Source organism: Phaethon lepturus, unplaced genomic scaffold (assembly GCF_000687285.1).
Source record: "Phaethon lepturus isolate BGI_N335 unplaced genomic scaffold, ASM68728v1 scaffold7226, whole genome shotgun sequence".
NCBI lineage: Eukaryota > Metazoa > Chordata > Aves > Phaethontiformes > Phaethontidae > Phaethon > Phaethon lepturus.
In genome coordinates, this window is record NW_010548351.1 from 69021 (window position 1) to 83317 (window position 14297).

Below are 14297 nucleotides of genomic sequence, written 5' to 3' on the forward strand. Positions count from 1 at the left end.
TGCTTTTGAAGTACTGTGAAAAGTCTTTTTGTGGCTGTATTCATTAATATAATTATCAAAAATATATTCTAATAGGCTGCTCTGTTAAGCTTGATAGGCTCTGTAAATGGTCTCCTCTCAAAAGCAAACTGTGGAATATCCATGCAAAAAACTTGAACAAATGCAAAGTAAGGCTCTGCTGAGGCAGGCGAGCTGCAGAGAGGTGACAGTTTGCACTACTAAAATGGGAAAACCCAGAAACCAGCTATATGCATTTAATGAGGAAAAAACCACAACTCGCAGAACTGGAAAGCTGCCCCTTTTTGTGAAATTGCAGTTTTGTTACTCCTGCCTGCCTACATCCTTACAGGGGATGCAGGGAATGGCATGGAATGAGCTCTGTTTCAGTTCCTGAAGGAAGATGATTCTGAATATCATTGTTGACTTAGTCTTACTTAGGATGATTTCTGGATAAATGATATTTGTTCTCTTTTCTTTGTAAGTGTATTTATTTGTTCTTTCAATCAACAAAAAGTGTTCCAGGCAGATTAATGGTTCATAAAACCAAAACATTTTATTAGAAATCAAACTTACTGCAGTATCAATTAAAGAGCTTCATAATCCCTAAATACAAGGTCTTCTAGCCATCCTTCTAAGACAGTTACATTTGACAGTGCTCCCAGGATACTAGCATCTTCCATCTCTAAAGGATAAACTCTCAGCTCCAGATTTGTGGTCTTTTACTGTGACTGCCCACCCCAGACATACAAATCTGGGGACTGTCAGCCTGGGCGCCACTGCTGACCTGCACTGCTGCCATGCACTATGAAGATCTCACAGACAGACAGTTAATTTCTTTGGTGGATGGACAAGGCTAAATCCTGTGCACATCGATTGTGTGGGTTTTTTTTAATGTAATGCCTGTAATATGAGTGAATAATGCTTTGTCTAACCATTTCTGACAGGATTTTCAATCTGGTTTATCATTTCAGCTTTGGTATAACACTGCAAATGTATGACTCATTACAGGGAATGAAATAATTAATGTCCCTGGCTTTTGTTTTGACCTAAAGTTTGGTATCTATTAAAATTACCAGATTCACTCCCTGAACGCATCATCATTTTGCAGACTTTTCCCCGCAATGTGGTAATGCTGCTGCGAGTCTCCAGTGGCAGGCATGAAGTGGGCTGAGAGGGGAGCTGCGTGGCTAGGTCCTCCATTACAAAGAAGAGCCCCGGCACTGCTGTGTGGCATGACCCTGTCGCAGCCCCCTTCTTTGTCATGCACTGAGAGTTCCCATCTAGAACCTGCATACTTGTGTTGAATTGCCACAGTAAAAAGAATGTTGATTAATTTGTACAGGCAACACACAAGGTAACAATAGCCTCTGGTGTGTGGGGTCTCTCTCTTTCTCTCTCTTCCCCCACCCCCCTCTCCAAAGGAGAGAGAAGAGGGAAGAATCACCTATCATCCCTTTTTTCAGCCTGGTCCTCATGTTTGTACAAGCCATCCTTTGAACTCACTCAAAGATACCACATTCACACAGTTATTTCTGATGTGAAATCACAGGCAAAGTGATTACTTGGGGGAATCTTAAATTCTGCATATTCTTTTCTCTAGAATGGTGAGCTCATGTTACCTGTAGGGGGGTAATTATGTAACTTCATTCTTCCAAGAGATTATAAATAATAGCACTAATTTATATGTGGACATTTGTATATTATATGGCAATGTAGACAGTCAAGACCTGAGTCAGCTCTACCCAGTAACGTGCAATGGTCCTACTTAAATTGTAGTGAATAGCCAGACAGACTTGTACTCGATTGCTCTGGTTTGTGTCTTCTGTTTAAAAAAACTACTGATAACTTTAGGGTTGTTCTGTCTTTTGTAGGCGGCTTCACTCCAACTTCCTGCACTGCGACTGCCACCTGGCCTGGCTGTCTGACTGGCTGCGGCAGAGGCGCACTATCGGGCAGTTCACCTTCTGTTTGGCACCTGTAAACCTGCGGGGTTTTCTTGTGGCGGAGGTTCAGAAGAAGGACTTTGTCTGCTCTGGTAATGATGCCAATTATTCATTTATCTATCACCTGATGGTTTTATATTGATATTGACATAGAAACAGTGAGTGGAAAATGACTGTGTTATGTTTGAATGCCATTCTGTCGCAGTCCTGGATATTTTTATCATTGCTAAACTGTACAGGAATACATCAAATTGTTATTTTTCAGCCTAATAAGAATTACTGGATTCCAGTTAACGTTTCAGTCCTGAAATTATTTTTTTCTACTTTAGCATTGCCAATGATATCAACACAAGAAATCAATTAAGTGTGGATAAATTGGTGTTTCTCAAGGGAAAAGCTCTACAGCTGACTGGAATACAAAAGAAAGGAAATAGGAAAGGTTAATCTGAGTCTGTTGATAAATGATTGAACTGTAGAACATAAGGAGCAGTTTTTATCCTCAGGACTGAAACAGGATTCTTGGGGAGCCAATGAACTTTGCTGTTCTACAAGTTTCCACACTGATAAATGAGGCTGATGATACACGGCCAACTCACAAACCACGTGTCTATATGTTGGGCCTATTCATCAAGTCTCTGGAAATGCACTTGGTTCTGTTGTGAGAGAAATGCATTTTCTTAAAAGAAGAAAAAAAAAGAAAGAGAAAAATAGAAAAATTGGAAAAATAAATCTCTGAATTTGGCTGAAAGGAAGAGGTCTGGTAGAGGAGAAGCATGGCAGTGTGTATGCTATTAAAAGGAAGAAAAAAAAAAGGAAGATGTCAGACACTGGTTTGGAGATAGTTTTGCAGGCCAAATGCAAATGCAAAGTAACACAGGGAGCTTGTTATGAAGCTGAGGCGACTCCTAATCTTGATGGACTGTGAGTCTTGTGGTATTGTGTTCTTTATCTCTCACAGCCTGTGAGCCCTAAAGCTTTATCCTCTTGGTACAGGGTTGACTGATGGAAATACAGTACAAATGCTTGTGCTAGAAATATTTTTAGGAATGCCTTTTTTCTGTAGTTTCATTTACATGTGACAAAGAACGAGAGAAAAAGTTGTACTTAGGGAGGGGTTTGACTCCCTTAACTATATCATGGTTGGTAAATTAATGCCCAGCCCCGGAGGTGTGCAGTAAGTGTTATGGCCACCTGGAGAATTTTGGAGTTTGGAAATGGAAAAAGTTGTGCACCAGTGATTTCTGTGACATGAGTTTCAAGAGTGCTGAGCAGCTTCTATGCAGTTGGGGAGATTTGATGATGCCCAGAATATCTGATAAATTACATCAAAAATTTAACTAAAAGAAAACTTTCGAAATCTAACAGTCTTGGGAGAGGAAGGATAAAAGGACTTGATAAATGAATTAAGCTATTAGCAGAATCTAATTTTACCAAAGAGGTAACCACAGCATTTTTTTCTTATGAAATGAAGTTTCAGATGGGGCATGAGTGCAGCTATTTGGATTTATGATATAGTGAAGTGCGGGGAAAAAAGAGTTGTTTGAATCAGAAGAGAGAATAATTGCTGGATGAGAAATGTAACATGGACAGAACTCATCTAAATTGAGTTTTCTGTGCAGACTATGACTTCCAAAAGAGGAAAGGTTTTTAACAGTTGCCGGTTGGACCAAGAACATATTATGAGAACTCTCAAGGTTGGCCTGCTGTTTTTAAAACATAAATTAATAAAAATTAAAGGAAAGAAGCTTCCAGCGAGACAGTCCATCAGCTGTCTCCCCTAACCCTCATTTGGGAAATGAAATATACTGAAAAAGACATGCATTCGAAGAGCTCATTTTAGTGGAGGATTTAACAAAGAACTTAGCTTAGCGTGTGCTAGTTCAACAAAAACCTACATGGACAGCTAGTTTAGAGAGATAAATTTCCCCTGGTCGTTATTACAGTTCTTATTCCTGATTTTACAGCATAATTTGTTTGTGTTTGACTACGAAGCCAAACTAGGACAGGAGGTGAATAGTGAACTGAACTTGTCCCTCTGCAAAGGAATTTTACGGAGTTTCAGCTTACATGAATCACTGTAACTAGCCTCAAGCTGCCAGTGAAAGCTGCCTTTGCATCATAGTTACGAAGAGCTGAAATACAATGTAGTGAACTACTCTGTTTATGTATAGGCTCAGCATTTCAAGCACTTGTGTTTTTATGGCAGTGGGAATATCATCACAGCAAAAGAAAACCCAGCTTTCCCTCCACTGTAAAATGGGCTTCATCAGAGCATTCCAGTTCAAAACTTGTGCTGTTGCATGCTTCAAAGCAGAAAGAGAATCAAATAATTTGGGGAAAGAAGAACAATATCCTTGGAAAACTGACTTCAGGTTCTTCTTTAAACCTTACGTAAAAATAGAGGGGGGAGTGTTATAATCTTATGATACATGTTGCTTTGGAAACAAATTTTGAATGCTGTGTACCAAGGAATAGCAGAAGTTGGAAAATAAAAAATGAAACACTGATAAAGAAATGCCATCACTGGAACCCAAATTGCTTGATTCCTTCTTGTCACTATGCTACCAGTCCTGTACAGTCATGTTTCTAAACATTAAGTAAAAGTTTCTGAAGATAATGTTGCTGAAGTCAGAGTTATGTGCAGATAAATCTGTGTGAACTGAGAGTCAGTCTTTTGAAACTGTTGTTCACCTTGTGCATATAAATTATAAAAATGCTAATTCAGATGGCACTTGTGGGCAAATTGTGAGCAGCAGAAAAGCTATTCCAGGTTGCACTTGTTCATGCCCATGAGCATTTGGCTCAGAACTGTAGGTAAATGTGTAGGATTAAATAGTGCACAGTTGCCTGGAGAAAGGTTTGCAAATACGTCTAATTGGATTTGTGTTACTGAGGAGGCAGGGGCAAGGTCATTAACAGAACCAAGCAGGGTTGGGACTAGGTGGCCCCTCGCTGTTGGGAGAGTACTGCTGGCAGTCCTGTCACCCACTAGAGCCTTCTGGCTGGCTTCTTCAGCAAGCTGTCCGCTCCTCACAGGAGAGTCTCTCCTCCAGAGCCACTCCTGACAGAGTAGCCTTGCAGGGCCTTTGCCTTAAAGCCATCTGTTCCCAAAGAAGTCTCCAAACAGACACTTCCTCCCGCACAGCCGCTTATTGAGCTCTGGGTTGTGTTTGGTGACACAAGTCAGTATGTTGTAGAAGGGGAAATTGTATGGCAGCAGAGTGCCCCAGGTGATGTGCTGCACATAGCATGATGCATTTCTCTTCTCTCTCCACTACAACCTTGCAAATCACTGCCACGTTGCCGTGACAAGAGAAACGGTGCACTAAGCAAAGACTTAAATGTCAGTTGAAATACTGTCTGCACTCTGATCCTTGGGAACTGTTTATTTTTCCATTCCTTTAGCTAACAGAGAAGCATCTGGGGGTGCTGGCTTATTCTTGGGACCTCTTAGGGCCTTCCAGTCTTTGCTTGGATCAAACCCAGCTTCCTTCCCATGTTCACATTTTACTGTTGAACTGGTTTCCCTTTCTCTAATGCTTCTCTCTAATTTTGTCTCTCTCTCTGAAACACACACACACTCTCACTCTCTCTCTGCCTATTTGTCTGCCTCTTGTCCTTCTCTGACCTCCTTAGGGTAGTAATTTTATTTCATTTTCCTCTCATATAAGTTTTATTATGGCTTTTTGATTTTTCTTCTACCAGCTCTTTACTTACCAAAGTTGAAGTTAATCTGCAGATTGATCAGTTATGTCAAGTCATAACATGTTTTCTCACCTACATTAGTATGGCTGTAAAGCTTTGCAGACTGAAGCAGTGGGTTCATGAAGTTATACCATCAGCAGCACCTTGATCTTTTCAGTGCTCTGCGCAGGACCCACTGAGTGACCCCGTTTAGACTTTTTTACAATGATGAACCATTCTGTTTTTCCTAAGTATACATGCGAGAGAATAAATATGCCTCTGAACCGCGTATCTAAGAATAAAATGGATGCATTCAGGAGCATTGTATCTCATGCTGTGACGTGTAGCATACTTCAGCCACTGCTGTCCTCAGCTAGCTGCTCTCAGAACAGCTCAGATGTCATCTGTTTGCAACTGCTCGCTTGCAGAGGGGACTATCTGGTAGATAAGCAGGCAGAGACTGCGGGTTGATTTCAGTGGGTGGTGGGAGGAAGTTGATTCTTCTCTTGTACTGCTGCTGCCGATTCTGAGGCAGTATGTTAGGACCTGGTGTTGACTCTGAAGGTGCAGGATTTGATACAGATTTGTTATAGTTTTGGCCATTAGCTTGAGGTATTTTACAGTGGACAGCGTTTGTGATGGAGTATGAAGATTGGATGAAGATTCTTGGAATAGACCAGAGATTGTGGTTAGTGAATTCGTACTTTTCTCATGTAAGAAGCACCAGATTCTGAAATCTTGAAATAATTTTGGAGCTCATTTGTCCTGTATGTCTTGCAATATGAAATTTAGCAAAGTTTAAATGTAAAACATGTGATTTCGAAGTACTTTTCTAAGATAGTTTTCTTAGATAATGAAAGAAGCATCGTAGAGAAGGAAGTTGGGTCCATAAATCATTCTCTTTTTCATTAAAAACCATTCTCTCTGGTTCTTGATCCTTAGTTCCCATTCAGAGGATCTACAAGAACCCAAAGACAATCAGGGTGTGTAATTTGGATTAAATAGTAAAAATTCAGTCTGAAATTGATGCGAGAGAGAAATCATTACCAAAGCCAGGTGTCTAGTGATTTCTGTCTAAGTAAACTGATACTGATTTTAAGAAAATAGTGGAACGATCCAAATTTCCGATGAAGATCTAGAGTTTCTGAATCATATGGTGAGACTGCAGCTGAGGTATAATAAGGAGGAAAATACGTTAGCTTCCTGCTGCTTAATGCAGACTGGAAGCCCTAATGAGGAAGCAGATTTATTTGTCTAGGTGAGGTCAAATGGTCTTAAAACATAGCTGTTACTCTCTGGCTCAGACCACAAAATTCAGTAGATTGTCTTGCCCCATTTTTCTCCTAATAACTTCATAGCATATTGTTGAGGAGAAAACCAACAACGAGTAACTAATAAAATAGCACTTCTCAAGCTTAGTATCTTAATGAGAACATTCAGAAGATGCCAAAGGAAAAGTGTGTGGGGAGAGGAACTCCCCCCATCTGCTCTTACTTAAAAGACTCTGTGCAACAGTACATCTGCCTAACTAGCAGCAGCTCTGCTGCTCTCAACATGGGACGTGGAGGTACTGCCAGCACGGAAAATTAGTGCTCCCTGGAAAATAAAGAGGAGGGGACGACTATTTGCTAATGATGCAGATTTTGCTAGTACTGGGCAGTAGCAATTGCTCCTGAGGGAGCAGAGTGGTTGCTCTCCATGCAGTCCATACCAGGTCATGCAGAGAAGGACTGCTAATGGCCCTTAGTTTTAGTGGTCACAGGAAGCTGGATAAACACGAAAGGTCATAATATATCAAACAAAATCAATTCATGTTTAAAACTCCTTTTCAAATACCAGCAAAGGAAACCTCAGGGACTCAAAGCATAGTCTTAAACTATTCCTGTCCCCTCCATAACTTGATCAAACTTCATCATGAAACAGTGCAGGTTCTTTAATGGATGACCTGTTTAGAAGGCCATTCCAGAACTATACTCCCCTCATAGGCTTACAATTGATCATGACCATTATCTATCATTTAACCTTGTACAGGTGGTATCCTTTGAGTTAAATAATTTGTCTTCCTCTTCATTTTTATGCTTGAATATATTTATAAGCTCACAATATTATTTCTGGACCTATTTTTAAATGTCACTTCATACGCACCTTCCAGACTGCTGATACAAATTGTGGAATTGGCTTTAATGAGATTACTGTGCATAGATGCCATTTGAACTACAGAAGCAGTACATCTTTTAAGACTTTCTAGTAGCATTATTTTTTTAGTCTTTATCCTGTTTTGGAAGAGAAAATAGTATACAAACCCAGAGAACCAAACACAGGCTAAGAGCCTTCCTTACGGTGCAGTAGTCAGAAAGCTAAGTTTTGGCTGCTTTTAGGAGAAAATGCTGGTGTTGACGTGGCTGGAGAAGGATGTTCAGTGAAAGGCTCGGAGTGAGCACAGGGCACAGGAGACGTTCAAACTCTACTGTTTCAGTCCCACCTATGGGAGATTTAAATGGAATAAATTTCCCTGAGAGAAGAACAACTTTGTCATGGTTTTGAAAGGACTTAAGTTGTCTCACAGCTTCTGTCGTAGTTTTATTAATCCTTCAGAAGAACAAGTCTACCTGTTAGATCTCAGTTGTTACAGGTGAGCCTGCTTCTTTGTTCTGCTTTCATTTTGTTTGGACGTATTCCATAAAATGTTGGCACTATTATGTTAGTTTAATAATTGCAATACTAGTGCTTTCAGGATAAGACAATGTGAAGTAAGGTCTGATTTTCAGTGGTGTTACTTTACTGATACACTTTGAAACATGCAAAGAGGGTTTTTGTAGAATAAAGTAGGCTCCGTTCATTACACTAGAACTCCCTTCCACTGCAGTTGGATAGTTCCTTTTTTATTCCTCAGTATTTGCTTGTAAACCAGTTGGTGTTGACTTTACCTACAGAACAGTTATGCTCACGTGCCACGAATTTTTACCAGATAAATTTTCTGTTTGGGAATGTTCAGCAAAACAGTGAACTTGAATGAAATAATGAATATTCATGACTAGCAAATTTTTGCATACTATGAACTTGATGGTATTAACAACATCAATCAGGGGCTCAAGTCACTAATCATAAATACTTAATGCTGTGCTCAGCAAAAAGCTGTTAAACAACCGGAGACGGAAATATTTGCATAAGTTATTTGCTGCGCATTCTTGTAGAATAAACACATTTGTACAAATTTTTCTCCATTAGTGGAATATTTGCCATCAATAAGGAACGTTAACTTTGCAGATAGTTGTGATTGACTTGCCCACATGCAGGCAGGACTACACAAACTCAATACACTTTTTAATACTGGGACGCAAGCACGAACCAGGAGCAATACATCTGCTTTAGGGATCTTTTTGAGATTGTATTACTGAGAGTCTAGTGAAAACTATATCTTATGTAGCAGTAATTGATTTTTAGATGTCCCAGCATTGTAAGAAGTTCCAAGGGGTTATGTAATTAAGCCACAAAAGGTCATAATATATCCACAGATCTGCAATGCTTGTTGTGTTTTGTTTATTGACCAATAATTTCACGTCTGCTGTACTTAAAACGATTTGAAGCCGACACAGATTTTTAACTGTGAATCCTGTCAGATTTTTCTTAAAATCCATTAATATTTTTTTGCAAATACCAACATTTTGCTGGTGGAAGAGAACTGCTGCAAAGGCAATTGGATAGGTGAGGAGGTAATAAAGCACTCTACTTAGTGTGCTGTAATTGGGTGTCAGTGCAAATGAGATTATTTAGTTTATTTAGTCGTTGCAAAATTTATTTTAAACGCCTGTGACATTTAAACTGTTCGTTTATACACCATAACCGTTCTATTCTAATTGTAATATCAGTCTATTTGCCGCTCTTAAAAGGCTAGAGGCCAATGAGATGCTTTTTGAAAAAAGCACTTGATTTCTCTGTAAACTGCCGGGTCCTAAGTCTCTCCCCTGTCTTTTCTCTCCTCCTAACCCATAGTCTGAGACTGTAAAATAAAGTGGTGCAGGCTAATGGCATGCCAGATATTAACTACCCTAATCATTGAGGCTGTCACGCCATTACATAACACACAAAAAGCATAGTAATTTTTGTTAATCATGTTCCTATCCTAGCTTCCACATGGTGTTAGTGTTGGTTTTTTTGTAGCAAAATGCATAATTGAGTTGATGATTTTTATCTCTTGGAGAAAAATACAATTAACATGGTGAACTAGTGCTGCTGTGTAACAGAAAAAAATCTGAAATGACAAGATGACAGATAGTAAGAAGAACATCAGAAGGGAAATAATATAAATGCAGCTGGCTTGTCTGTGGCCATTTCCTTGTGTTGCATCCATGCAATAAGGAGCTTACTGCACTTGTGAAGGAGACAAACAGGAATTCTGAAATATTTTTGCTTTTCCTGTGTGTTTTCTTTTGAAGAAGTATTGGCAGCAAAAGGAAAATTCATTGTTAGATTTCAAATATCCTTCTTTAAAGGCTGTATTGCCTGAGGGCCCTTGATCTGTCTTCTTTCTTACCCTCTGCATACCTATGAAAATCGTACCCAAATTTTTAAGAACTTTAAATTCCATAGCCTACGTAGACTTGTTTTCACTCTGTTGTTGTTGTTGTTGGGTTTTTTGGGGTTTGTGTTTTTTGTGTGGTTTGTTGGTTGGGTTTTTAATTCTATAGATCTGCTATGGAGCTAACAATAGGTTGACATTTAATTGAAGCAGTTAGATCCAAATCAGATTTGAAATTCTGTTTATAGCATTATTCAAGAAAACTTAACAGATGACTGTGTAAGAGCTGGTGGAATATGTGCTAGATGCCTGTTGAGCGTGCATGTGTAGTACAGTATTTTGTCCTTTGCAAAGGAAAAACAAAAGCAAAAGCATTTGATAATAATGATAGCAATTTATGCACAAACTCTTTTTATTTTATTAAAGTTTTGAGAAATCTACAGTCTAGATCTACTTTGCTCATGAAGAAGAAAGAAATTCACGAAATATAAAGGGCTGTATTCAGTATGGAATCAAAAGTGGTTTTATTCTAAGCACAAAATGTCAGTCAAAAATGGCAGGAGTACTGGATATCTTGGGGCACTCAGAGAATTCAACCTTATAATGAGAAATGAAGTTTATAAAAATACATCTTTTTCCATCCTACTTTAAGCGAAATAAGAAAACTGATCACGTTATATGTATGGAAATTAAAGAGTCTGCACAGAGACAGCCTCTTTCTTTACTTTTTACTTTTCCAGCATAAGCTGTTATTTTTCCATCCCATTTCAGTTGTACCTGTGCCAGGAATAAAGACAATATATGGCTTTCTCTCTATTTTGACATCATGTACCTTCTTGTATAACTATTTGGTTATTTGTTTTACTCAGTAGCCATAAATCAAAACTCTGTTCACATAAAAGTTCCTCTTTTGTAGTGGAAAATCACAGGTAAACTGGTTTTGGTCCAAATTCAGGGTAAATAATGTGTGTATCAGGTGTTTGTTTGGAGAGGATCCAAAAGGCTTAGTGGGCGGCACAAATAATGCTCTGATTTAACTTTTGGCCTTTCCATTTAAAAAGTTGCTGGAAAGTTCCATGGTATTTAATTGTAGTATGATATTAATTATCACCTTGTACTGTTGCTCCCTGCTTTGTGTGCAAGGAAGACTGGTGTTTCTGTCTTTTCTCTCTCTTTGCAGAGTGTGTTTTATGATAAACTCCTTTCAAACCATTCCTTTAGCGTAGAGCACTGTGTGGTACTGCGTCACACAAAATGTGAAGGTGATGAAATGAGTTCCATTGAATCTTCCACTGTTGATTTAGATGCAGTAGAGACTGGAACAGGCTCTTAAAACTCCAGCTGGCAATATGTCAGTTTTTTTGATCTTGTGCCCTGATGAAAAAACTGCTTCTGTAACCCACAGTGATATGTTGCAGTGTTACAACTGTGCAAAATGCATTTTCCCCTCACTTCAGAAATCACATCAGACATGTGATGATAAAGGGTGTGTGGAATATTTGACCTTGCTGCCAACTTTCTTTTTGCCTCCCAGAGAGCAAAGATTGCTCTGAAATGTTTCTTCTCAGTTTGATAATTCCGTCCTATCCCTAAAAGCTTGGAATAGCTCGTTTGCCCTTCCCTCACTCTTCACTTTGTTTTGGGCATTGCACCACAGTGTAGGCAGACAAAGAGAAAATGTAGAACGTATGGGATCAGGTCATAAGAACAAGCCTCTTGATCTGATACAAAGATAACAGAGGCCTGTGCACATTTTGAGGCAATATAAACTACTTTTGTAAGTATTCACAGTTAAAATCCTACAAAAACCTTAGACTCCCTGAAAGGCAAAGCTGGCAGTGCTGTTGGTGATATGCAGCAGAGCTCCATTAATTTTGAAGGAATTCTATTAATTCACAATGACGGTATGTCTGCCCTGCAATTCTATAGCCAGAAGACAGACCCAAGAGAGCTCCTTGTCCTCCCTGTTATACATGTACATGTTTAACTAGTGAAGATTTGTTTTTTTGTTTAGTTCAAATAGCTACAACTTAAACAGTTACACACGTGATCACATATGTAGACTATGCTAAGACAAAGTCTAATCAGATTTTGAAACTGGAACAATTCAGAAGTTCAGGCTGCCTGATAAATATGAATTTGATTCCCTGGGCCATACGTGTTAGGATTTAGATTTTAATTACATTATTGAATTATTTTTTTACAAGTAGATTTTTGCCCAGTTGATTCTGTAGGGTGAAGCTGCTCTAGTACTGAAACCAGCTCTGCGTTGAGATAAAAGGCTGCTGCTGGTAAACTCCTTATCTGCAACTGTCACGGAAGTTGGAAAGTGGATTGTAAATGAGACAGGATGTTTTAGCAAAGAGAAAGGATCATCTCATGATGCAAACCGCTGCCCACACTCATAAAAAATGAATTTGACTCCTATCCATGTCACAAATGTCCTGTGAGATCCATTTTTTTTTAAGATGGTCCCTGCCTCTGAAAATCTAATTTCTAGATGCCTGAATTGGAGGTCAGATCTGGGCTGCCAAAATACAGTTGCTTATAGCTCTGATTAGCATCAGTGAAAGTTATATTTAAAATACATATAGTGCTATGACACATTTTTCTCCTGCTGTTCTGACAGAAAGTCAGCTGATGACCCAATAAAAAAAATTTTGAAACTTTAATTTTGCAATATCTTGCACACAGTTGAAGTGGTGATTTTATCCTGAAACTCAACAGTATACTTTAATATAAGGCAGTTCTGGCATCCCTGGCCACAAAATAATATTTAAGGGGGATGACCGCTTGCTTGAGTTAAGGGAAATTCAGACAAACAGAAATTAATTCACATCAGAGTTCAGTACCTGTCTAACGGAAGGCATGATTTTGCCATTACTGTCTTTTGCTTTCCAGGAGGGCTCCCTCTGCAAGTGTACAGTCAGCCTGTGGAAGTTTTCAGATGACGTATTTTCAAACTGTATCTGCCTCTCAAAATAATAAGTAGAGGTGCCACTGAATGTCTTTCTGATGTTGACTTTTCATTGCTGTTTACAAGTCTTTGAAAATAGGAACATATGTAGGCTTGCTAGATGAGGTGACTTTGTTGTGCATCGTTACGGGCTAAACCAGAGGGTATGTAGGCATAAATCAAGAGAGAAAAATTGTAAGAATGTTCCATTGTTGTAAAATTTTAATTGTCATAATGATAATGGATTGCAAATTGATGCAAACAACTATTTTTTTCCTTTTTGTCACCTGCTGTTATAATTTATGAAAGTATCAATCATGGGTCTTTTCCAAGACAAACACCAAGAATGTACAGCTTTCTATATAGTCTTCCATGTTTTCACATGTATTTGTGATTTGACAATTATGATGTTTTAATTTCTCCAACCAAAAGACCAGATACGTTTTGTGATTATAATCTACTGTAATCTAGAAAAATACCAATTTTTCCTGCTTCTGTTATGATTTTGTCACTTCTTACCAACACAAGCCTTCACACTCAACCCTCTGTGTCACAAAGATACTTGAGGTTACATGTACTTTGGAAATAGCACTCACCATAAATAAGTCAATAACTGCTACATCTTGATAACCTCAGTTAGTGTAGCAAAACTGTTTTATCTGTGTCTGTGTGTATGTATCTATCAATTTTAAACATAAGAATCATAACCATTTGAGTAAAATTGACAGAATTGCTAGTTTTCAAAACACTTAATGACACTTAATTAAACCCGCGTCTAATGGATTGCCTAGAATGTATATAGAGCAACGTCCTCATGCTAAAGCTTTGATCTGTAAGTAGCTTCTTGTTTTTCAGTGGAATCATTAGATGAAGCAATGATTTGAAGGTTTGAACTCACATCTTTAAATTCTTTTTGTGTTTCCATTAACTGCATTGTCTAATCTTGAAAAAACTAGCTTCATATTTCCAGTGTTTCTGCCATAACAGGTTACCTCATTTCAAAAACATAAGTCATCGTTGATGACAGTCTTCTCAGTATGTAAAAATACTCAAGGAGTGTTTGTGTAATGGGAATTTCTAGGCAAAGATAACTTTTGGAAATACTACTTGATCTTCAGGCTTATTTTTTAAATCTTTGAATAAATTGATATGGCTGATCATGGAGGGGGCCAAAGAAGTGTTCAGGAGGGAAAGA

The 14297-nt window shown here is 38.6% G+C and overlaps 1 protein-coding gene across 1 annotated transcript in view; it reads left to right on the plus strand.

The window, feature by feature from the left end:
• Positions 1 to 14297, plus strand: part of LOC104622998 (slit homolog 3 protein-like) — a gene marked incomplete at both ends in the record, with an annotated part of 148817 nt that overhangs the window by 50517 nt on the left and 84003 nt on the right. The window contains one exon of the mRNA XM_010289936.1: positions 1872 to 2035. Within this exon, the coding sequence (XP_010288238.1) occupies positions 1872 to 2035 (164 nt within the window). The remainder of the gene's footprint in view (positions 1 to 1871; positions 2036 to 14297) is intronic.